Source organism: Hippocampus bargibanti, linkage group LG02 (genome assembly GCF_051943395.1).
Source record: "Hippocampus bargibanti isolate YZ-2025 linkage group LG02, ASM5194339v1, whole genome shotgun sequence".
Lineage (NCBI taxonomy): Eukaryota > Metazoa > Chordata > Actinopteri > Syngnathiformes > Syngnathidae > Hippocampus > Hippocampus bargibanti.
This window is the reverse complement of record NC_142735.1, coordinates 5,370,467-5,393,356: the sequence shown is the minus strand read 5'-3', so window position 1 is coordinate 5,393,356 and position 22,890 is coordinate 5,370,467. Positions and strand designations below refer to the sequence as shown.

At 39.9% G+C, this 22,890-nt stretch overlaps 1 protein-coding gene and 1 long non-coding RNA gene across 8 annotated transcripts in view; one reads left to right on the top strand and one right to left on the bottom strand.

Moving 5' to 3' along the window:
- Window positions 1–1,170: 1,170 nt before the first annotated feature.
- enox2 (ecto-NOX disulfide-thiol exchanger 2) overlaps window positions 1,171–22,890 on the bottom strand; it is a 174,502-nt gene continuing 152,782 nt past the window's right edge. For all 7 annotated transcript variants that reach the window (XM_089021824.1, XM_089021850.1, XM_089021814.1 and 4 more), the window contains 6 exons: window positions 17,859–18,046; window positions 16,685–16,816; window positions 9,425–9,481; window positions 7,106–7,202; window positions 6,550–6,635; window positions 1,171–1,734 (listed from right to left, as the gene is read on the bottom strand). In XM_089021824.1, coding sequence (XP_088877950.1) covers window positions 1,603–1,734; window positions 6,550–6,635; window positions 7,106–7,202; window positions 9,425–9,481; window positions 16,685–16,816; window positions 17,859–18,046 — 692 coding nt within the window. In that variant the 3' untranslated portion in view covers window positions 1,171–1,602. The remainder of the gene's footprint in view (window positions 1,735–6,549; window positions 6,636–7,105; window positions 7,203–9,424; window positions 9,482–16,684; window positions 16,817–17,858; window positions 18,047–22,890) is intronic.
- Window positions 1,741–6,644, top strand: LOC148901279 (uncharacterized). The gene is made up of 3 exons (XR_016118438.1): window positions 1,741–5,394; window positions 5,469–5,524; window positions 6,512–6,644. It is a non-coding gene; the product is annotated as an uncharacterized LOC148901279 (long non-coding RNA).

Genomic DNA, 22,890 nt, shown 5'->3' with positions numbered 1-22,890 from the left:
AGCGTGCTCAGCATTCAACTACCGGGCCGCCCATTCATTCACAGTAACCATCTAAAAAAAAAAGATATTTAATGTAAAATAGATATTATTCTTGTGTAAAATTATTAGCATTAAAATATATATATATATTTTTTAAACATATTTTTTTTCACATATTTAGATTTTCTGCTGCATTGTGCTCATAATAGGGTATTGCTATTAGCATTTAAAGGACAACCGACACCTCCAGAAAAGTTGTGTCCATAATTTGTAAAATCACTTCAAATGGCTTTTACTGAGTGCATTTTACAAAGATTCCACCGCATATAGCTATATTTTACGCTTTAAGACTGGCGATGAATATTCAAGTCTTGTTTTCGAGTTGATGACGATGCCTGACGTGACGTCACATCAGGAACGCCCCTGACCGAGAAAGCGACACAATGCATTTTGGGTACTTTGTTTGATCTGAAAACATCGGGTTGATGGCGAAATTAGAAGGAAAAACACATAACGCAATGGTGAATCGCTGTATCGCACCAACACTACCCATTGCGGTAACACCATAAAAGTGGACAGAATTCTCAGCAGACAAATCAGCCCATTTCCCATGGAGCTTGTGCGCCATCTTCTGCATTTTCTGGGCGCTACATTGGAGTGCAGACAGCTCGAATTGATACGCAAGGACTTCTTTAATCGATTGCAAACATTTATGCTTTCCTCTTCAGAACTATTTGAATCATATTCATAACTGGATGAGTGACAAGGAAGCGTCTTGTCTGAATGTGAACTCTCTGAAGCCATTGTTTTGTGTCTGGAGTATCCTGGCGTGACGTCACGAACAAGGGGGCGGGACCTTCTGAAACTCGCCATTTCCGAGGTCATTTTGAAGCAGTTTTGGGACACTGAGTCATTTTATTGTTGTTTTGCATTTAACTAAAATATCAGCCAGCGGGTTTTGGGTATTTTAGATGCTATAAAACGTTTTTCTGATTTCAGTTAGGAAACAAAAAAACGGTGTCGGTTGTCCTTTAATGTGAGTGTTGAAGTGAAATTCGTCCCCTTTAATTCTGACCACTGCATGCCATAAATCTGCCATTAAAATGAAAAACAAAAACCTAAAAAAATAAAAAACCCAAAAAACAAAGTCGAAACCATGAAAATTGAAACAAAAAACACACCAAAACAGGATCATATTAAAATTCCCTTTTTATCATCAAAAATACAATCCAAGCCTGTACAGCATATAACAACAGTTCAACACAACTCTTCACAGCCTTTACAGAAGATGAAGACATATATGATTGCTTTTGTTGTTCTTCTTTTTTTTTTCATAATCTATATTACAAACCATGAGGGACAATATAAAAAAAGGCAGGGTGGATGCCGTGAGGGTTTTGGAGGTTTTGCAGAGTTTGACCCTGATGATATGGCAGGTAATACCTGTGTAGTCTTGCTCGCACCCGCCAAAAAGGCTCAGAAAGCTTTGTCGCCCAACCAACTTGGGCCGCCCTTGTGTGTGAATCCAGTGACTCCTCAGTTGTGACTCCCAATGTCAAGTAAACATTCCTGGCGTATCAACGGCTGTGGAGGGTTTCGGCACTCCCCCCCACGAGCGCACCCTTACGTGCTCTTGATGCCTTGGAATCCGCAGAAGTTCCAACGTTTCTCTAGACTGGCGCCTACGCCCGTCAGCTCCTGCTTGAAGGTGCAGGGTAGTCGGGAGAGGAGTGCTTCCACCTCGGTTGGGTTGATCTACAAAGTCAAAAGAAGGCAATCAAAATCAGAAGTGAGTAAAAAAAATGTGTTTTTTTGGTTTCATTTCAGAATACATGCTAAGCAATGCTATGTTGTTTTGCAAACCCACTCCAAAATACACCGAACAGAACACTTCCTTTAAAGGACAACCGACGTCTCCGGACAAGTTGTGTCCATAATTTGTAAAATGGCTTCAAATGACTTCTACTGAGCGTATTTTACAAAAATTCCACCGCATGTAGCTATATTTTACGTTTTAAGACTCATGCTGAATATTCCGGAAATCTTGTTTTTGAGTTGGTGACGAGTCCGGATGTGACGTCACTGAAGGAACGCCCCTGAACGAAAAAAAAAAGGACACATTGTAGCAAGCAGTCCTTCCATCACGTCAATGCTTGTTTGGTCTGAAAACCTCGTGTTGCACCAGAAAGAGCCAGAAGAGGGCGTCCAAGCTCCATGTAAGGAATTCATCAGCCTGTGGAAACGGGCTGATTCATTCCTCACAACAGCTCAGTGGCCATTTTCTGCCTCTTTTTGGGTGAGACATTTCCCCCCAATGTTGCCTCAAAATGGCACGGAATAAATTCTTTAATCGAATGCAAACATGTATGCTTTCCTGTTCAGAACGATTTGAATCATATTCATAACTGGATGTGTAACAAGAAAGCATATTCTCTGAATCTGAAGCCATTGTTTTGATTTTCCAGCAATGCAAGACGTCTTGGCGTGACGTCACGAACTGGGGGCGGGACTTTCTGAAAATGCGCAATTCGCAGCTCAATTTTTTTGCAGATTTTGGACACTTTAAGTCATTTCTATTGGTGTTTTGCATTTGAATAAAAATATCGTACTGTGTGTTTTGGGTATTTTAGATGCTATAAAACGTTTTTCTGATGTCAGTTAAAAAACAAAAAAGTGACGTCGGTTGCCCTTTAAATTACTAGCAGCGTCCAAGAATGAATCAAATTCGCAAGTCAAAGCACCACCGTGCGTCTTGTTTTCAGAGGGTCAAAGTACAGTGATACTTCCGCATCCAAATGCTTCAGCTCACAAACGTTTCGCCTCACAAACATTAAATTCGCGAGCATATAGTCTTGGCTGACGAACTAGTTTTCGGGGGATGAACCAAACCACACAGCGCCACGGTGGCTAGCGAACTAGTTTTCGCCACCCCCTTTCTTTGAGTGCAGTCATGGTTTGTTATCAAGTAGAGTACTTTTGCTATTATGGGACCGAAAAAGACCCCACCACAGGCTAGTGTTAAGCCGAAGTAGACACAAAATAAAATTACGATCGAGCAGAAGAAGGAGATCATCGAAAAAGACAAGCAAGGTGTGCGTTTGTGTGACTTAGCGTCTCAGTACCAGTATGCTAAGTCGACCATTGCTAACATCCGTAAGAACAAGGAAGCTATTAAGGGTGCGTGTGTGTGTGGCTAAGGGTGTTTCTGTGTTGTGTAAGGCCGCTAGCACGGGACAGTATGAATGAGGTTATTATCGCCGAGAAAGCACGGCAACTTTACTCTGATATCATCAAAAGGCAAGTACATCAACGACCATCACAAAGGTAAATAAAATGAATTTATTATACCATACAGTTTCTTTCTTTAATTACAATACAATTGCACATTTATTATACATAAAATAAGGTACATTTTGTGTAGTTTTAAGGCTTATTTAGGAGAAAATTATGTTTTATGGGGACATGGTAATGTATTATTCTCATTTTAATGGTTTCTTATGGGAAATAAATGTTAGGCAGACGAACCTTTCGCCTTACACACACTTTCTGGGAACCAATTCCGTTTGTGATCTGAGGTATCAATGTAGAACGAAACTGGCCGTAAAACAATGAAAATCAAGAATGGGCCATTCTGCAGCGTGCAGTAATAGCATGTCTTAAACGCCACAAGTAGAGCACTCGGGCAGATGCAACGTGAATGAAAAGAACGGGGAGCGTCTGTAGGATTGATGCTGCTATTTGGCTAGCGGCCCCTGGGCCAGCGATGGACGTGCTTTTAATGTGTTCCGGCATCAGGGGAAATGGGCCAGCCGCCTAGATCAAGCAAGACGCACGTCCCAATGACATTTCAGTTTGGGAAGTGGAGACAAACTGTCTGAAGAAGTTTCTCTTGAAGTTTTGCTTTGTCAACCTCTATTCACAGATGGCGAATGGGGGCTGAACCATCGACTATTTTACACAAACAACCTGGATACAATTATAAGACATTTCCTAATGACCGTCTCACTGAATAGGGAAACCGTGTTGGGCATTTGCTTTCTTAAAGGGATCAATATCCCTTTGGCTTTGTGAGCAAGTCATTTTCACCTTGAGACAATATCATTGTAGCCAAAACATGACAAGAATGGTTTCATCCAGTCCTGTAGGTGGCGGTAAAACTCATTAACATGCAATTTATCATTGTTTCATTGGCTATTGTGGATTGTTAATTTCTGACTACCGTATATTCCGGAGTATAAGGCACACCGGAGTATAAGGCGCACCGCCAATGAATGGTGTATTTTCAAGGTTTTTCCATATATAAGGCGCACCGGACTATAAGGTGCACCTTCACTAAATGAACAATGTTTGCCAAATATATGACAATATATTTGCAGCACAATAAGAGAATTAGGAAATGGATGTTTGGACACAATTCGGTAACCAATTATTTAATACAAATACAAAATTGCACACTTTTTTATTTGATTGTATTATTTCGATATTTGCAGGACTTCCATTAATTTATTATAAAACAAAATACATTATTACAAAGCAATAAAAGTAAAATATATCAGATTATTGAGTCATAATAATACAGTAGAGCTTTGGTTTACGAACACCTTGCCTTACACATTTTTCGGTTTACGAACGTTAAATTTATGAAAATTAAGCCTTGGCATACGCACTACTTTTCGGGATACACATGGAGCGCCGCCCCACCACGGCTGTCGGAGTAATCTTTGGCGGAAGAACACCAAAACACACGACCGAACAGCGCCCCAGCCGGCCTACCTTTCCACACCCCCTTTCTCTGAGTGCACACGTCGATCGTTTTCACAGATTTTTTTACAGATACTTTTGCTGTTATGGGACCGAAAAAGACCCCACCACAGGCTCGTGTTCAGCCGAAGAAGACACAAAACAAAATTACAGTCGAAGAGAAGAAGGAGATCATGGAAAAACACGAACGAGGTATGCGTTTGTCTGATTTAACAGCCCAGTACCGATATGCTAAGTCCACCATTGCTACCATCCTTCGCAACAAAGAACCCATTAAGGATGCTAGTGTTGCTAAAGGTGTTTCCGTGCTGTCAAAGCAACGGTCTCGGGCAATAGAAGAGGTTGAAAAACTTCAGTTAATTTGGATTAACGAAAAGCAGCTAGCCGGCAACAGCGTGAATAAAGCAATTATATGTGAGAAAGCACGGCAAATTCACTCTGATATCGTCATGCGGCAACCTGGAAGTTCGTCGCTTATTGATACAAGGGATCATTCCTCGAAATGGGGCGAAAGAAGAAGGCTACGTTCCTCAGCAAGTATTTAATGCAGATGAGACCGGCCTTTTTTGGAAAAAGATGCCTAACCGGACTTTCATAACACAGGAAGAGAAGTCTGAACCCCATTCCATCAAGCCATCAATGACCATCACAAAGGTAAATAAAATAATTTATTATACAGTACAGTTAATTTCTTTAATTACAGTACTTAGGGAATGTGACTCAAACAGCATTGCTCTCCGCCTTGCCACCCCGTTCCATCAAGCCATCACCGACCATCACAAAGGTAAAAAAAAGTATATTTATTATATACTGCAGTGTATTTCTTTCATTACAATACAATAGCACATTTATTATACATAGAATAACATATATTGTTTGTAGTTTTAAGGCTTATTTAGTTGGAAATTATATTTTATGGAGACCTGGGAACGGATTATTCTCATTTTAATGGTTTCCTATGGTAAATTATTTTTTGGGATATACACTTTTCGCCTTACACACTCTGTCTGGGAACCAATTAAGTAAGTAAGCTAAGGTACAAGTGTATTTAATTTTCAATTTTTTTTTATTTTCCGGTGTATAAGGTGCACCGGAGTATAAGGTGCATCCCCAATGAATGGTGTATTTTCAAACTTTTTCCATATATAAGGCTCATCTTCAAGGAATGAAAGATCTTTTCCAAATATAATATATAAATAGATAAAAGTTTTCCAAATAAAAGGCACACCACATTATAAGGCGCTACAGGAAAGGCTGGGATTACGCATGATTTCTTCTACACACTGAGGAAATTGAGTCAGTGGCTGCTGACAGTAGTTGCGAGACCTTTTGTGGCTCAATATTACTCACATATAAGGCGCACCTGAGTATAAGGTGCAGGGTCATCTTTTGAAGAAAATCAAGGCTTTGGGGTGCACCTTGTATATAGGGAAATACGGTAATATATGCAATTGTAGTCACAGGAACAACATGCTGCTTGAAGATGGTCTTATGGCCTTTATATTAAACATGCTTGTTGAAAAACTTCTTTCTTATCACTTGATACGACTCCCTCGTTCGCTTTCTCTCTTCCATTTGTCATATTTACCACACTGATTACAAATCACCCTGTATTACCAATTTGATAACGCCTTGGATACACATTTTTTTGTTACAATTCATTTCATACCTTTTTTAATTAGCTACATGTGAAGATCTGACTGATTTTCAAATGAGTGGGAAAACATCAGCACTTTCTGTACTCATGTTATGCTGCCTTTGTACATGTCAGCATCCCAACTGGATTGCATCTGGATGATGTGGAGTTACCTTGGTGTCAAGGCGCTGCAGGTAGGAGCAGATGTACTCGATGCTGGCTCCAAATGGATGTACGTGCAGGAATGTGGAGATGATCCCTGAAAGAGGTCGTAAACAGGTTTTGTGTTCGTAATTTTTTTAAAATAAATACATCAATCAATAAATAGGGCGGCCTGGTAGTCGAGCATGTTCTCCCCGGGCCCACGTGAATGTTCTTCGGGTCCTCCGGTTTCCTTCCACATTGCCAAAACACGCATGGCAGGCCCATTGAGCACTCAAAATTATCCCGAAGTGTGAGAGCGAATAGTTCATGGTGTGTCCGAATACAGCTGGGATAGGTTCCAGTACCTCGTGCGAGCCTCACGAGGATGAAGCAATCAGAACTATAAATGAATGCATGAAATCACTAAATACAATAAATAGATAGTAGATATTAGACTACATGGAACTAACTTTTCATTGTACACTGCCACTGAAAAAGTGTTTTCATGACGGCTCGTTGATGAGTTGCCAAATTCTAAAGTAGATTTGTCACGAACTTGTTAAACAAATTTCTCTTGGGTCTTACCGACGAGCAGGGCTTCTCTCTCTGAGTGGACGGGACTTGGGGATCTCCTCTCTGTAGGACCTTCCCTTTCTTGACTGCAAGATAACGGTGCACTTTCCTTTCCACACAAACAGACAGCATAGAAAAATCCACACGTTAACAGGGATTAGTTACATAATTTACTTACTATTAACTAACTAAAATTCAACAACCAACTCGATTTAAAAAGAAATGTGCCAAGGAGTGAGCAATTATGATTTTTATTCTCAATGTGACAGGGGTACTAATTGACAACATTAATACTACCTGCACACTGCTACATGTGCAGGGGGTGCATGCTCTTTGTTCAAAAGGATACACGAAGTGCTGCATCCATGAATGAAAACACAAATGATGCATTTAGTCAATTTTCACTTTATCCAAAAGACGTGTTCCGGTGTGATTCTGTATCTATGTGTGAGCGAGAATAGTCCCTGTGTGCCCTGCAATTGGTGGCCATCTAGTTCAGAGTGTACCCCGCCTACTGTCGGAAGGCTGCAGCACATTAAGACAATTAAAAAATGGATGGGTGGATATACAGATGCTCCCCAACTTACGAAAGAGCAACGTTGCGAATGGTGAATTTGTTCGGAAGGTGAATTGTCAGTGTCGTCAGTGCTATATTTTGTATGGAATGTATGTTTAAGGTTTATATAAGTATGTTTACAGTTTATATAACTATGTTTAAGGCTTGTATAAGTAACCTGTATTGGTTTGTACAGAAAAATAAACATTTAATATAATATATGTTCTATAAAGATATGTACATGTACAACTGAGGAGAATACTACACAAGTTACTACAAAAATGTTCGTATGTACCGTTGTTCGTAACTCAAATGTTTGGGGAGCGTCTGTAATTCGGTAACCAATTATTTAATATAAATACAAAATTGCAAAATTTTTAATTTGATTGTTTTATTTACATATTTGCAGGACTTCTATTAACCTATTATAAACTGAAATACATGATTATAATGCAATAAAAGTAACATATTTGATAATTCGGAATTATTTGCGTGATTATAATATTCAATTACTGTATTTTCCATTACATAAGATGCACCGGTGTATAAGGTGTACCCCCAATGAATAGTGTATTTTCAAACTCTTTCCATATATAATGCGCATTGGACTATAAGGCGCAACTTCAATGAATGAAAAATGTTTTCCAAATACAATATATAAATAGATAAAAGTTTCCAAATATAAGGCACACCACATTATAAGGTGCTACAGTCAAGGCTGGGGTTACGAACTACAGTACTTCTTCTATTAAGAAAAAATAAGTTGGTGGCTGCTGACAGTAGTTGCGGGACCTGTTGTGGCTCAAGATTACTTCACATATAAGGTGCACCTGCGTATAAGGCGCAGCGTCATCGTTTGAATACACCGGAAAATACATTATTTAAGAATTAATGGTATCTTCTCTGCAGAGTTCTAACAGTTACGGTACAAATGTTAATTTGTATAATTATAATTCACAAATAATTTTATTGAATAAAAAATGTAAATTAGAATCAGAAAGCCTTTAATCGTCCCATAATGCGGAAATTTGCAAATGGAAAATAATGAATTAAAAAACCAAAATAAAACGAATTAATTTCATTAAAATGGTAGACACTCATTTAAAAAAATATGTTTCTAACTGACGCAATTATAATTAACCATTTTGGAATGCAAAAAATTAACATTTTAAGTAACAATTTAGGGGGGAAAAAATAATTTTAAAATGAATGCAGGACTCTTGCAGGACTCTAACTTTGACCTGAACATGTCACAGGTCTTATTGAGATTCCCAGCAACCATTTTAAATTGTGAAAAAAAACACATTGTTTGTCTTCACCAACATCATATTAGCTTGGTAGGTGAATAAACAACCAGTAGGCATGTTGCAAAACAAATTGTGGGAGACGACAGCGAAAATCAGCATGCGTATAAGTGGAGTAAACACATCATACGCGGAGGGAAGAATGGCGAGGAATGAGGCGAACAAGGCGCTTTGACTGGAGTGACACACACACACACATACAGAAAGTCAACTCGGTAGAAACATGATCAAACTGTGTGGATGGGAGCTGTGACAGGCATAAAAAAACAAAAAACAAGGAATAATGTTTGTGATTGGTGTCCTACTTAATTTTCCGTGCCTTACAAACACTACAGATTGATGTGCTTAGCCCCCAAACCATAATCCTTCACACAACGGCTCACACATACGTGTGTGACTGACGAACGCAGAGAGGATGGGAATGATGTGTCACGCAAGTGAAGCAAAAGGAAGACGACAGCAGCTACTTACATTTTGTTGATTAGCAGCCTCGTCGCCGTCTCTGTCGTCTTGTTTGGATCGTTCCAGCTGTAACGCAATAAGAAACACACGTGATGATCTGACTAATGCAACTTTGAATACAGCCCTGAAGATTTCCATTTTATTGGAGGGAAGAGTCGTAAACTCAGCTTTTGCCCAGATGTCCTAATAATAGATGAAGTTGCTCCTTTGTTGTTGTTTTTTTATTTATGTATTGTTTTTAATTATAGCTGGATGGGGAATTAAACAAATAATTTGTGCATTTTTTAATCCTTCTGTTCAATGCTGGGACAGACTGCTGCATTGACATCATTGTAATGAGTCAGAATCTCTTGCGTCATCGATCTCGCGGGAACGCGGGACAAAATGAGTACATTGGCTATCAAAGTCACCAACTTGTTAGCTGACAAATGAAATTGTGAATGAACAGGGAAGTGAGCGAGCAAGATAGCTAACTAATTGACAAACTTGACGATTCCAATGCTAAAAAAATTATATTTCAGCCAGGTAGTTGCTGTGTAATATTTCCTATGGCTCGCGAGCCGTATATGCCTGTTTTGATGATGGCATCTGGCTCGCCGATAAAACTAAATACATATTCTCACTTTTTCGCTGTTCATTTCCTATTTGGGCGGCAGTTGGCGGAAAGCGCAATTTTGATTGGATGATACTGACCGAAGGTGGCTGTTTATGTTCAAAGAGCAATTTTGATTGGATGATACTGACCTAGGTGGCCGTTGATGTCAAAACAGGTAAATGCCCCCTTTTAAATAAGCCTGATGAGTAAAAAGAAATAAAATAAAATAAAGAAGAGTATCGTACACTTCAGGTTGAATGAACTGAAGTATTCGCTTTTGTCGAGAGAAAAGGTTCTGCCGTGATTCTAACTTGCAATAAACCATGAATGAAACAGTTTAATATCAGAAGAACTTTGACAAGCTCCATGCTAACGTTAGCATCAATATCAGGGGTGTCAAACTCTGGTCCTCAAGGGACGCCGTCCTACATGTCAGACTCATGTCAGACTTCCATAGCGCTTGCTGATGATCTGATCATTAGAATCAGGTGTGCCCATTGAGCCTGTTCCCTTGAATCAGGTGCAATGCAACAGGGAGACTTGGAAAAAATGTAGGATGGCGGCCGGATTTTGACACCCCTGATCTATGTACTTCTGTGAGAGACAGCAGAAAGCAAGCATGCAAGCTAAAGAGCAGTGTGCAGGCTAGTTGGCAGTAACTTCGCATATGAAAACTATTCATATTAATTGTGGGTATTACCACAAAGTTATTTTTGTTGAAATCACGTGTGTGCGTGCTGCGTGTGTGGCTCTCACTGAAAAACATTTCTAAATATTTTACTTTTATGGCTCTCTGAGTCAAAAAGGTTCCCGACCCTTTTACTAATGGATATGAATATATGTATATTTGGTTGGACAAGTAAGCTGAGAGCTAGCGGTCTGCTGCCGAAAGGTTAATGTACATAAACTCCAAGGTTATTGGCGGGAATAGTGAGGGAGTTGGGATGGGTTTGGAAAAAATGTCATCCACATGACGAATCACCCAACAAGTGTGGCTGATCTTGAGGGAAATTCACATCCAGAAATGGATTTTTCTGTCTCCCAGTAATGAGGGTGCCTCTTGCAATTCATGTTTGCCTCAACGCAGGAATCAATTAGCATATTTCCCAGCGTATTGCGAGTACGGAGGTATGCATTTATTATGAATGCCAATGGCGTTAATGCAGTATTGACAAATTTGTCCCTGGGCTTGATCCGAAGGAGGAGACTCAAATCTACCTTTAAAGGACAACCGACATCACTTTTGTGTTTCCCAACTGACATCAGAAAATTTTTTATAGCATCTAAAATACCCAAAACACGCAGGATGATATTTTTAGTCAAATGCGAATCACCAATTTCGCAGTTTCAGAAGGTCCCGCCGCCGTGTTCGTGGTGTCACGCGCTTTCTGGGTCAGGGGCGTTCCAGACGTGACGACATGGTAGGTATCGTCACCAACTCAAAAACAAGACTTCCTGAATATTCAGTGCGATTCTTAAAACGTAAAATATAGCTATATGCCGTGGAATTGTTGTAAAATACGCTCAGTAGAAATCATTTGAAGTGATTTTACAAATTATGGACACAACTTGTCAGGAGGCGGCGGTTGTCCTTTAAGTGGATGTATGGTTCCAAATATGGACTGCGACAATGTCAGCTCGCTTTTAATCACGGCCATTCCTGTCACGTGCATTAGCCAGGGCCACAATGTGAATATGAGCTGGCAAACCCTGAAACTCAACTCGATGGACAAACTATTGAGTGTCATCCTCACGCAACAATGCAGGCGGTTGCTGATCGATATCAAGCCCTTTAGATGGGAAACATGTCCCAAAGGCAAACGCTCGAGTTACAAAGGTGATCCTGGGTTGAATGGAGGAATAATGATGACAATGAAGAAGCATCACGAGTCTCTTGACACGGTAAATAATGATCTTCTTTGTGCAACAATTAAAAGCTGATTTACAGCTCTGACCTTTGACCCCATCCAGTGAACTCTCATTTCTTGCGGGGGGATACAACCACCCACAAATAAATACATAAATAAACAAACAAACAAACAAACAAATAAATAAATAAATAAATAAATAGATAGATGCGGTCGAGATCATATTTAAAAAAAATGTTATCCCATGCTTGGAATATACATGTTACCATTATCTTTAAAACACTGATTACTGACAGTCTGCAGCTGATGCATGGATTGAGGACCCCACAATGAGAAAAAGGAGCATCAGCGCAGAGCGCCGATCAGTATGTGGAACTGTTGCGGCTTGGAATTGAAGTGGATGTACGTGGGACAGAAGATGTGAGACAATATCTTTTCGTCAATGGATGCTAACAGCTTTGTGTTTGCTTTCAACATTCTGCTTGTAGTAGATGTGCACATTCCACCATGACGTCCCTGATCCACTGGTGAAAAGGATGCTTTGATTGTCTCCTTTTTCATCAAGAACTGCATCATGTAACAAAGAGGGTGCAGAAAGTGCTTAAGAATGAATGACTATGTGTCTGTGTTGTCATATTCATTGTTATTTAGTTTTATTTTTGTTCTTTTGACTTCAAGATGGCGCCGCGCGAGTCGCTGCCTTTCCATCAGCTCCTGTAGTTTGTTTTTCTACTTCTTTCTTTGCTTTCCTCTTCCTTTCATCACTTTGCTGCTGTGAAATGTAAATTTCTCCACTGTGAGACGAATAAAGATAAATCCAATCCAATCAAATGTATGATTAACTATGAGCAAATGTATGATTAAACAATACAGTAATAAATCAGAGTAAACACAGTTACGTAAATTGTTATTCTTACACCTATCAACCACACTTTTTAAACACATTGCCAATGTCTTTGAACACATTCTGCATGTGCCTTTAATGGGTTGGTCTTAGTCAGGTTGCGTGTTGAGTGCTTTGCTGTGGGCTAACAACTGCTCTTGAATTACCGGTAACAGAATGCTCATGGAGTTTTACAATCCGCCGTGTGTTTAATAAATGAACAAATCATCTGTTTTCCTTTTCCATAAACCAACTAACAACGCACCGTTTACTAGGATAGATATATTTATTGCAGTTTGTTTCTTATTTGGTATTTAACGCATTCACTGCCAGACGTGCAAAAATGTGTTCAATCCAGTGCCAGGGTTTTTGTGATTTTCACTAAATTTCAGGAACCATAGAATATTGAGCTTTAGGATTCACTGTGGCATAAGAAACCTTAGATTCTATTATTTAATCAGGAAAAAAGAGTTAATTCCTAAGTTAGATGGTTCGGGAGTTATCTGATGTTGAAATGTGGACAGCTGTACAAAAGGCAAATGCTGCCCCCTCGTGGAAGGGAAAAACATTGCCAGAGGTCTGACCAGTGCTTTATTGGCACATCCGCAAGAAAAAAAACAAAACCCAAACACATTTGTGAATGGCGCTACACGTCATATTTTCAATTCCCGAATAAATTTGGGAATGGCAGTAAATGAATTAACGACAACAAAATAATGATCTCATTCATTTGCAATTCGTACCCCCCCAAAAAACTCCTATACTCCCACATAATCCTTTATTCACTTGATTACGAAAGATACGTGTGAGAAGAAGTGATGTGGGCAAGTGAATCGGCTCATTTGGTAGCAAAGTGCAGGAAAATGACACCCCATTTTGGAGCGTCTTGAAAAAAAAAAGCACAAGTGGAGCTTGTCGGGAGCGAAACAAGAACATTAGAAGACACAACCGGCAAATCGGCACGCTCGCTACGCTGGCTTCAGTTGCGCAGCACTGGAAATGAAGCTAAAGAAAAAGGCATTTTTGGGGATGTTTGATCGTGCCAGAATGACATTTATACAGAACACAAAATGGGGCACTGATAAGTCAGGGGATCACTGTTTTGTTCTCTGTCTATTTTTGACAATGTTTCACAAAGTGGCTTAATGTTACAAAACGGCGCGGCTAATTTATATAATAACCACCTCAGATGACCTAACAAAGATCTAAAGCAGGAGTCTCAAACTCGCGGCCTGCGGGCCAAATGCGGACCCCGAAAGAATATTTTGCGGCCCACCTTGATATGAAAGATTAATGTTAGTGCGGCCCGCATGATTGATATGAATGAAACTTGTGTGTGGAGCTGAACAAGTAGGCAAGATAAGCAATGTTTAGGACAGTTAATGTTCAATATTTTCTTTATGTTAAGAAAGTTAATGGTTAAAGAACTGTGAATACAGACATTTGAAACTTTATTAAAATAATTAGTTTTCCTGTGTTTTTTTCAGTCGTTTAACTGCCTTATGATCATTAAATTATTTTATTTATTTATTACTGGTTCATTTATTTTTTTATTCATTTTCCATGTATTCGTTTAATTCATTTTTTTGTGTGTTAAAAATAAAGATTTTGAGAACATTGGTTTTATCTGTGATTTTCTTGTGGAAAAACCGATGCGGCCCAGCCTCACCCAGACTCTGCCTCCAGCGGCCCCCGGGTAAATTGAGTTTGAGACCCCTGATCTAAAGGGAATTTTGAGCGCTACAGTGTCTGGAACGGTATAATAGGAGAGAAGCCTATCGACAGAAACCGACACATCGCCCCCGCGCGTGATTTCAAGTTGCCATCACACCAAAGCCAAAAGATAAGCTTTGAGTTTTGTTGGATGCATAGATTAGTGTGAGCTAACAGTGTTAGCTTCAGATAAGCAGCATATCTGCTTATTTACCGTTTTCCATTCACAAATTCACAGATTCAAGTTTTAATCCGTATCTGTGATACACAAATAGTGACATGCTCCTTCTCAAACGCCCTAAAATACTACCAGAGCACCGTCTTCTGGGAACATTGTAAATGGTGTCAAAGCATTATGGTGAAATGCTATCGACTGAAAGACTAAACGTTATCTATGCCGAAGAGGAGATAAATTTAGCATGCGGTTGTTAGCAGAAGTTAACACTTTCATGCATCATGTGACGTGATAACATGACCCACCAGGTCTAACAGGGTTAGAATGTGTGAATGTTGGTTGACAAGAAGTAATAATAATAATACAGTTATATTTTAAGCGCCTTTCAGAACTCTCAAGGTCACTTTACAGTCACAGAATAAGTTTTTCTATGGGTGAGCAGAGGCAGCCACACTCGCCAGCATTCACTCAACCCGGAAGTAATAGTAAGACAAATAGATCAGATTTAAATATCAAACTACTGACCAGCAATATTTTCCACAGTAGTTTTATGGACACTTGCACTTCCAATATTAGTTTCTAAATCTAATTACACCTAACGTTCCGAGCGAGCGTTCGTCAGGTGAATATTGTCGTAAATTACTTAAGTGCTATATTTTGTATGGAATGTAAAAGTCAAACACTTAACTGGGAAATATAAAATACAGAAGCTCTAACAGCTGTAAAACAAATTCACACCTACTGTAGTACGTCGACATATATCCTTGGGTCTTCAGTAAACCATTACTGAAGCTGCTTGCACGTAATTCAGTAATTACGTGCCACCTTTACTTTTTGTTTCAGTATCGCATGCTCCTGGAGCGTCAACTGGGAAGGGGGATATGCTTCCCGCTCACATACTCTACACAGCCAATCGTAAACGAGCTCGATGCCTCCTCCTCAGAGCGTCAACTGGTGAGAAGGATTTTCTTTCCCGTCCACATACTCTCCGCAGCCAATCGTAAACGAGCTCAGCGGATCGGGGCTTAAACGCGTTGGGAACACTTCAACATAGCCGGGCGCTGATTGGTCAGCCTTGGTGTCCATCGCGTACATTTGCAGCCCTTGAAACCTCCAATAGTTTGTGTGCGTGCATGTGAGTGAAGCACCGAACGCCAACAATCACAAACGAGCTCGGCCAGAAAAAGGCACGCGATATACAAAATCTAATTTACAGTATCTCTGTCCAAACATTTTCGACACACAGTACCCGCAAAATGTTCATCTGTATCGTTTTTTCGTAACTCGAATGTTCGTAAATTGGGGAGCGTCTGTATCTGTTGATGGATTTTATTTAAGGGTGACATCTTTTGATGATTTTAAAATGCGATTCGAGCGTTTTGGTATATTTGTGTGGGGAACATTGACGGTTTCAAGTATTGATCTGAGATATACAAACATTTGTCGGGGCATGCAAGTCGGTGTCCCTGTTTGTTGCTTCGTGAATTTGATGATGTCCAATGGCCAATTGGTGTTTGTCAAAATATTTCTCAACTCATTCGCTGCCATTCCCGAATTTATTAAGGAATTTGAAATGTGTGACATGGAGCGCCATTCCCGAATCTGTCCGGTTTTTCTTTTTCAAGCGCTCTTCAGACATCTGGCAATGTTTTTTTCATTCCACAAGGATGAATCATTTGCCTTTTGTCCATGTTAGTGCTCTGTATAGATCAGTATGTATGTATTGTATTTTGTACATCTGCCCTCATTTCAAGATCAGATAACTCCAGACCCATAAGACTTTGGAATTAACTCTTTTAAAAGAAGATAGTCTAAGTTTTCTAAGTCTGTATCGAATGTTTATGTAGTCTTAAAACTCAATATTTTGTGGGTCCTGCAATTTGTGTGAAAATGACAAAAACCCTGGCACTAGCAGTGAATGAGTCAATCATTGTGCATAGAACTGATAAAAGATTAAAGGTGACAGCTACAAAGGGCCTTTTTTAATACTTTGAAAGTGGACTGTTTGTGTGTGTGTGTCAGGGTTGTTTGATACCTGAGACTTCTGCAAGGTTTGCAGTCCTTCCTTCAACGTGTGGACTTGGTGCTTGAGCTGCTGTTTGTCCTCCAGAGTCTTCTCCAGCTCGCACTCCCGCTGCTTGAGATCCTCGCGCATCTTCAGTAATTGCTGTGATGGCAAGAAGAAAAAAAGAGGCTTATTGTGGCAGGTCATTTCCTTGATCAATATTTAGGGTTTCCAACACAACTGAGGCAAACTGTGAGGATGGAAAAGCAACAGGAGTCTATATTGCAGAATAGCAAATTGAAAACAAATATAAAAACGACATAATTTCGCCCACTTCACGAACAAATATTCTGATCGTAGTAGAAAGGAGGGCCTCCAGTGGCGAGGAGAGGTTTCTCTCGACATAAGAAAGTTGGTGGGTGGTCTCGGCGAGCGCTTTTTGCATTGTCACTAATTCGAAGAACGGAACATTTGTGAGTTATAAATAGAAGGCGCGTGGACGCCCTGGCGAGGGAGACCAATTTACATTCTTCCAATTCATTTAATCCATTCACCTGCTCAATAGAAAAGGAAATGACTCTGCGAGTAGACATGAACACCAGGATATGAATGGAGTGTCTGCTCTTGAAAAAAAATACCATGAACGAGAAAAGAGACACGCAATACAAGTCCAAAGATGAAAAACACTTTCAAAATTAAGTTTCGGCTTTTACAATATTTGTGGAAATGTTCTGTAAATATTAATACCATCAAAAATAATGTGTTTTTTAAAACTGTAATTATTATCTATTATTTTGTATGACATATCTTTTATATTTATATTCAAAGTCTGGGATTTGGGGGGAGTCTTTTAAATCGAAACACATTTACACAGACTGACCAATGAATCACACCGATAGTAACATTGAAAAAACTACTATGCGCAGACAGACTATACAACAATACTCACAGGCATCTATTATTTATCATCTGCAAAGCACAACTCAGTTGCATTGTTTTCTCTTTTTTAAAAACACATGGCAACACTTTTTCAGAGTACAAACTAATGAGGAAAAATGGTTTGAGATGTTAAAAGGTGACAGTGTGTACAATTTATGACAGTCGTTCCATGTTCACAGCAGTTAATTCCTTCAAAAATGTGGACTAGTGGTTCACATATTTGCTTTACGATCAACAGTTTCTGGGTTTGAATTCGGGATGTTACCTTCTGCATGCCTTGCAGCGCCTGCTGCAGAAAGCTGAGCTGTTGAGTGTGCATTCTGTCTTCCTCGCTCCTGATTGGTTGGTTCTTTCCCTGCTCCTGCTTGAGCAGCTCCACCTCGTTTCGGTAGGCATCGAGCTGACAGCGCAGCGAGTCGTTCTCTTCCTTCAAGGCCTCGGCTTGCAACACCCCTGAACATATGTCAACAGTCAGCCGTTACGATGACAAGTGGCCGCATTTAAGTGATTTTGAAATGCTGCGAGGAAAATGCTAAAATTCCAAGATTTTCAAGAATGTCAAGCACCTGCGGGAACCATGCTATTATCTAGGAAGACTGCCTGAACACTGTCTGGTGTTTAAAAAAATAACTGGGGAGGTTTCATCGCTTCCTGGGGTGTAATTAAAGTGTTCAAAATTAAACCACAGGCAAGGGGGAAAAACATTTCCATCAAAGGGCTTTCGGGTGACGGCTGGGCGGACATGGCTCACCAACATTGTCCTCAAATGTGAGGAACTGATTTTTCATCAGCTCGGCATCATTGCACTCCAGTTATTGTTGTGCTATGCAAATACTGGTACATACATAACATATTAATTTATATAGCGCTTTAACAACAGATGAAGAAGTTGTAACAAAGCTCTTCACATTGACAGCTATTATTTACAGGAAATAAAGCAGTCACAAAGATAGTAGAACGCACCAGGGAGTGAAACCACGATTACGTCGGAATCATGCTGTGTCGAATGCCAAAGAGTACAAGTGAGCTTTGGGCTTGCCGAATGTTCAGTAGCAGGTCATTCCAGAGACTAGGACAAGCAACGGCAGAAAATATATACAGTACATATTAAACCAAGTACCAGCTAAAAAAAAAATATGGAGGTGGAAGAATTTAATTGCAAGGCGATATAGGAACTGGAACGTTAACTCATTCCTGAACGTATTCGGGTTTTAGTTTTTCTTGCTTGTGTGCTGATAAAACGCTGGCCAGACTTCTGCCAATGCCTTTGTCTTTTGAACAGCCGCACCCATTTCAAGCTCAGATAACTCCAGACGGATATAATTTCGGAATTAACTCTTTTTTCGGATGAAAGAAGAGAGGTTTCTTACGCTGCATTTGATCGGTAGTCCTAAAAGTCAATATTTTGTGGGTCATGCAAATTGACAATGAATGAAAATGACAAAAACCCTGGCACTGGAGTGGATACATTTTTGCACATCGTCTGGTAGTGAATACATTAAACATCACTAATTGCCTGAAAAGGGGAAAATTGGTACACAAAAGTTAGATGTCCTAAACTGTAGATACGTGCGTTTTTCAACTTCCAATTTCAAGTACCACAAGAGTGAGCAAAAGTAGGGGAATGACTGGCATAAAATAATAATAATAATAATACATTATATTTTAAGCGCAAGATATAACAACAAAAAGAAGGGAGTGAAATGTAAATTTCTCCACTGCGAGACTAATAAAGGCAAATCCAATCCAATCCAATCCAAGCGTTTTCAGGGTCAGTTTGTTTGGCGCTTAGACAGGCTGCCACAGAAATGTTCAGGGGGTTAAAAAGGAAAAGAGGAACATTTTCATTGATTTCACAATGAGGCTGTCACTCCCAGAAGGCGCAAGGCCCAAATAGTTTGCTCCCCTAGACGGGTTACCATCGAAATTAAAACCAAGAATGAGCAGAAAGGGAGCAAAGTTGCAACAATCATCAGAGTGCAATTAATTCAAGCTGCACTGATTTGTGCCTAAGAAAGGGTGCCAGAGAAGTATTAAGAGAGTCAAGGAACAACATTTGTATTGACCTCACAACGTGGCCAACAGATTCAATACCAAATGGTTTGGTACCTGCTGCCAAAGAAAAGAAAAGCGAGAAGAAATCGGACAGGAAAGACACTTATAAGAGATGTTATAAATATTAATAGCAATACTGCAACAGGCCGGCAGTCAGCTGATACCAAAACATTTCAATTTGGCGATTCCACATTTTGGTTTGTACAAAAGAGCCGCTATTGAATTTTTCTGATGTTTTGGAAAAACTGCATGACTAAATGATGTGTGTACAAAGATTGTTTTGTTATTTTTTTTCTGATGGAGTGACCAGGCCTGCAGAGAACACCTGCGAGACGCTTCAGACAACAATGATGAAAAATTCATCCATCTATTCATTCCTTTGCACAAGCGCTCATAGCGAGCTGGAGCCTATCCCAGACATTTTCAGTTCAATATTCTTCACAACCTGAGATCAACAGATAAGCGACTGCTGAAAAGATGGCATAATCCCACAGCGTTTTGTCTGCCAGATCTCCACCGGACATATGACCCGACCTATTGAAGAGAGCCAAAGGATGGATTATTGTACATCTGCATACGAGGAAATCGGGGAGGGAAAAGCTCTACGGGAAAGTGCAACATACTGACAGGAGATAAGAGCTATTCCGTGAGTGAGAGTGCTACGGTTGTTGAGTGTATTTATGAGTGTTACATCAAGGGCCGTTAATAAACACTCTCTGAGCATAATGGTCATATTCTGGCAGAGTTGGAGTTGAGAAGTATTAATTTGAAACCTGTCAAACACTTGACCAGATTCAGCACATTTGTAATTTAACAGGTGGAGACCCGCAGGCTTCCATGATTGGGTTCACGCTACATGCACACATGGCCGGATCCTGCCTTTTCTACTCCGTTATCTGACGTAGTTTATCGATCGGCGCCTCAGGCAGTGGTGGGGTCGTTATAAAGCTGGGTGATGTGTATAAAGGACAACATAAACGGGGCAAATTTTACCTCCGCCTCAACCAGCAGATATTTGAGAACAGGTGCTCATTACCACGATAACCGACTAGAAGGGTCGTAATAAGTGAAGACAATAGTTTCCACCGCAATTAGCCCAGATGTCGAATGAGCCAACAGCTGAAATTAATACCATCATAAGGCTGGCATAAGTTAAATCATTCACAGCCAAACGATGTGCAAAAATGTGTCTACTCGAGTGGGTTTTTGTCATTTTTACTCAAGTTGCAGGACTCACAGAATATTGAGTTTTAGGACTACAAAAACATTCAATTCAGCATAAGAAACTTTAGACTCTCTTCTTTCATCAGAAAAAAAATAGTTAATTCCTAAGCTATATGGGTCGGGAGTTATATGAGCTTGAAATAGGGGTGGTTGTACAAAATACAATGCAATACATACATATCGATTTATATAGTGCTTTAACAAAAGGCAAATGCTGCCCCCTCGTGGAAGGGAAACTCATTGCCAGAGGTCTGACTTGCGCTTTATCGGCACCCCCACAAGAAATTCGAAAACCTGAACAAATGCGGGAATGACGCTCCACGTCATGCTTTTCGATTCCTGAATAAATTCGGGAATGGCAATGAATAAGTTAACAGTACGGCAGCAACCAGCAGAGGGCACAGTGTCTGATGCCTCGAGGGGCTGCCATTAAAAATGAATTGAGAGTAAATAGTAAGGAGTTTTACTGAGTAGAAAATAAATCAAGTGTCTCGGAACATGCAATATTTTCAAGCCGCCACAGAAATTTTACAAGTTACATGTATGTGGGTGTGAACAAAATCTGCATTGATTAGAAATTGAACCAACAAACAGCAGAGGATATACTTAAGCATTTAACTTAGGCTCAAGTGGTCTTCTGTTTTGACAGAATGAAGAGGGGAAAAAACTTGTGTATTGTCGTTTTTTTTCTTTTTCCATGTGGCCAAAACCAACCGATTGTTACTTGTTGAGACGGGCTGCCATTGAAGACAATGTGAGTTAACAGGAAAAATATTTCGGGAAGATTCAAATACAGTGAGACCTCAACTTACAAACACCTTAACTTACAAACTTTTCGTCTTATAATAAGCACTATTTTCATAATACACACCCACCACGGCTGGCGGAGTGATCTTCGGCGGAAGCACACGACCGAACAGCACCAGAGGTTAAGTTACCAACAGTCCTTATGGAAGGTGACTCTCCTTCCCTAAGCCATCTACGACCATCAAAAAGGTAAATAAAACTTTATTTCACAGCACAGTTTATTTCTTTAATTACAGTCCTCATGTAATAGGCCTCTCTTTCCAAACAGCAATTCCCTTTGACCTTCGACCTCCAACGCCATTCCATCAAGCCATCAATGACCATCACAAATGTAAATAAAGTGACTTTATGATACAATACAGTGTATGTCTTTCATTACAATACAATAGCACATTTATTATACATAGAATAAGGTGTGTTGTGTGTAGTTTTAAGGCTTATTTAGTTGAAAAGTATATTTTATGGAAACCCGGGAACGGATTATTCCCAATTTAATGGTTTCCTATGGAATTTTTTTTTTGAGATACACACTTTTCGCCTTACACACTCTGTCTGGGAACCAATTATGTTCGTAAGTTGAGGTCTCACTGTAATAACATCACACAACTGCGATTCAACTACAGTATGTGCAAGTAAGTAAAAGGCCCAACTAATTCAGGATGTTTGTGAAAGAATTGAAAAAAATAGACGCAAAAATATGGCAACAAACATCTTGATTGGCCAAGATTTCCTGTTTGCAAACGGTGAAAATCAACACCATTACGAGGCCAAGAGAAAGTTAAAGTTAGAAAGGCAGATTTAGCGCCATGTTCCATTTTTGTTACTTCAGCAAAGAGCCGCCTTGTTCTATCCTGGGCTGACAGCTGCTGGCAGCTTTGAACACCTGCTTCCACACACACTATTTACACACACTGTGCATGTGTGAATGTGCATCTGTAAGACTGAAAGGTAATGGCAGACAGAAAGGGTTCCTGTTATGTTAAGTTATGCGGAGAGGCTTAACAAACAGTTCTCCGCTAATGACTCTGCATTGGTGTGGAATGGCCTGAAAGCAATAACAAATTATCGTTTACCTTCCCCCCAAGCAGTGTACAACAATGGTATGGCTGATGAGTTAAATACATACTTTTGCCGATTTGAAAAGGACACCACCATTTCCCCGGTCTGCCCACCATTACCAGAAACTACCGTATCTCCGCCCTCTGCCCTAC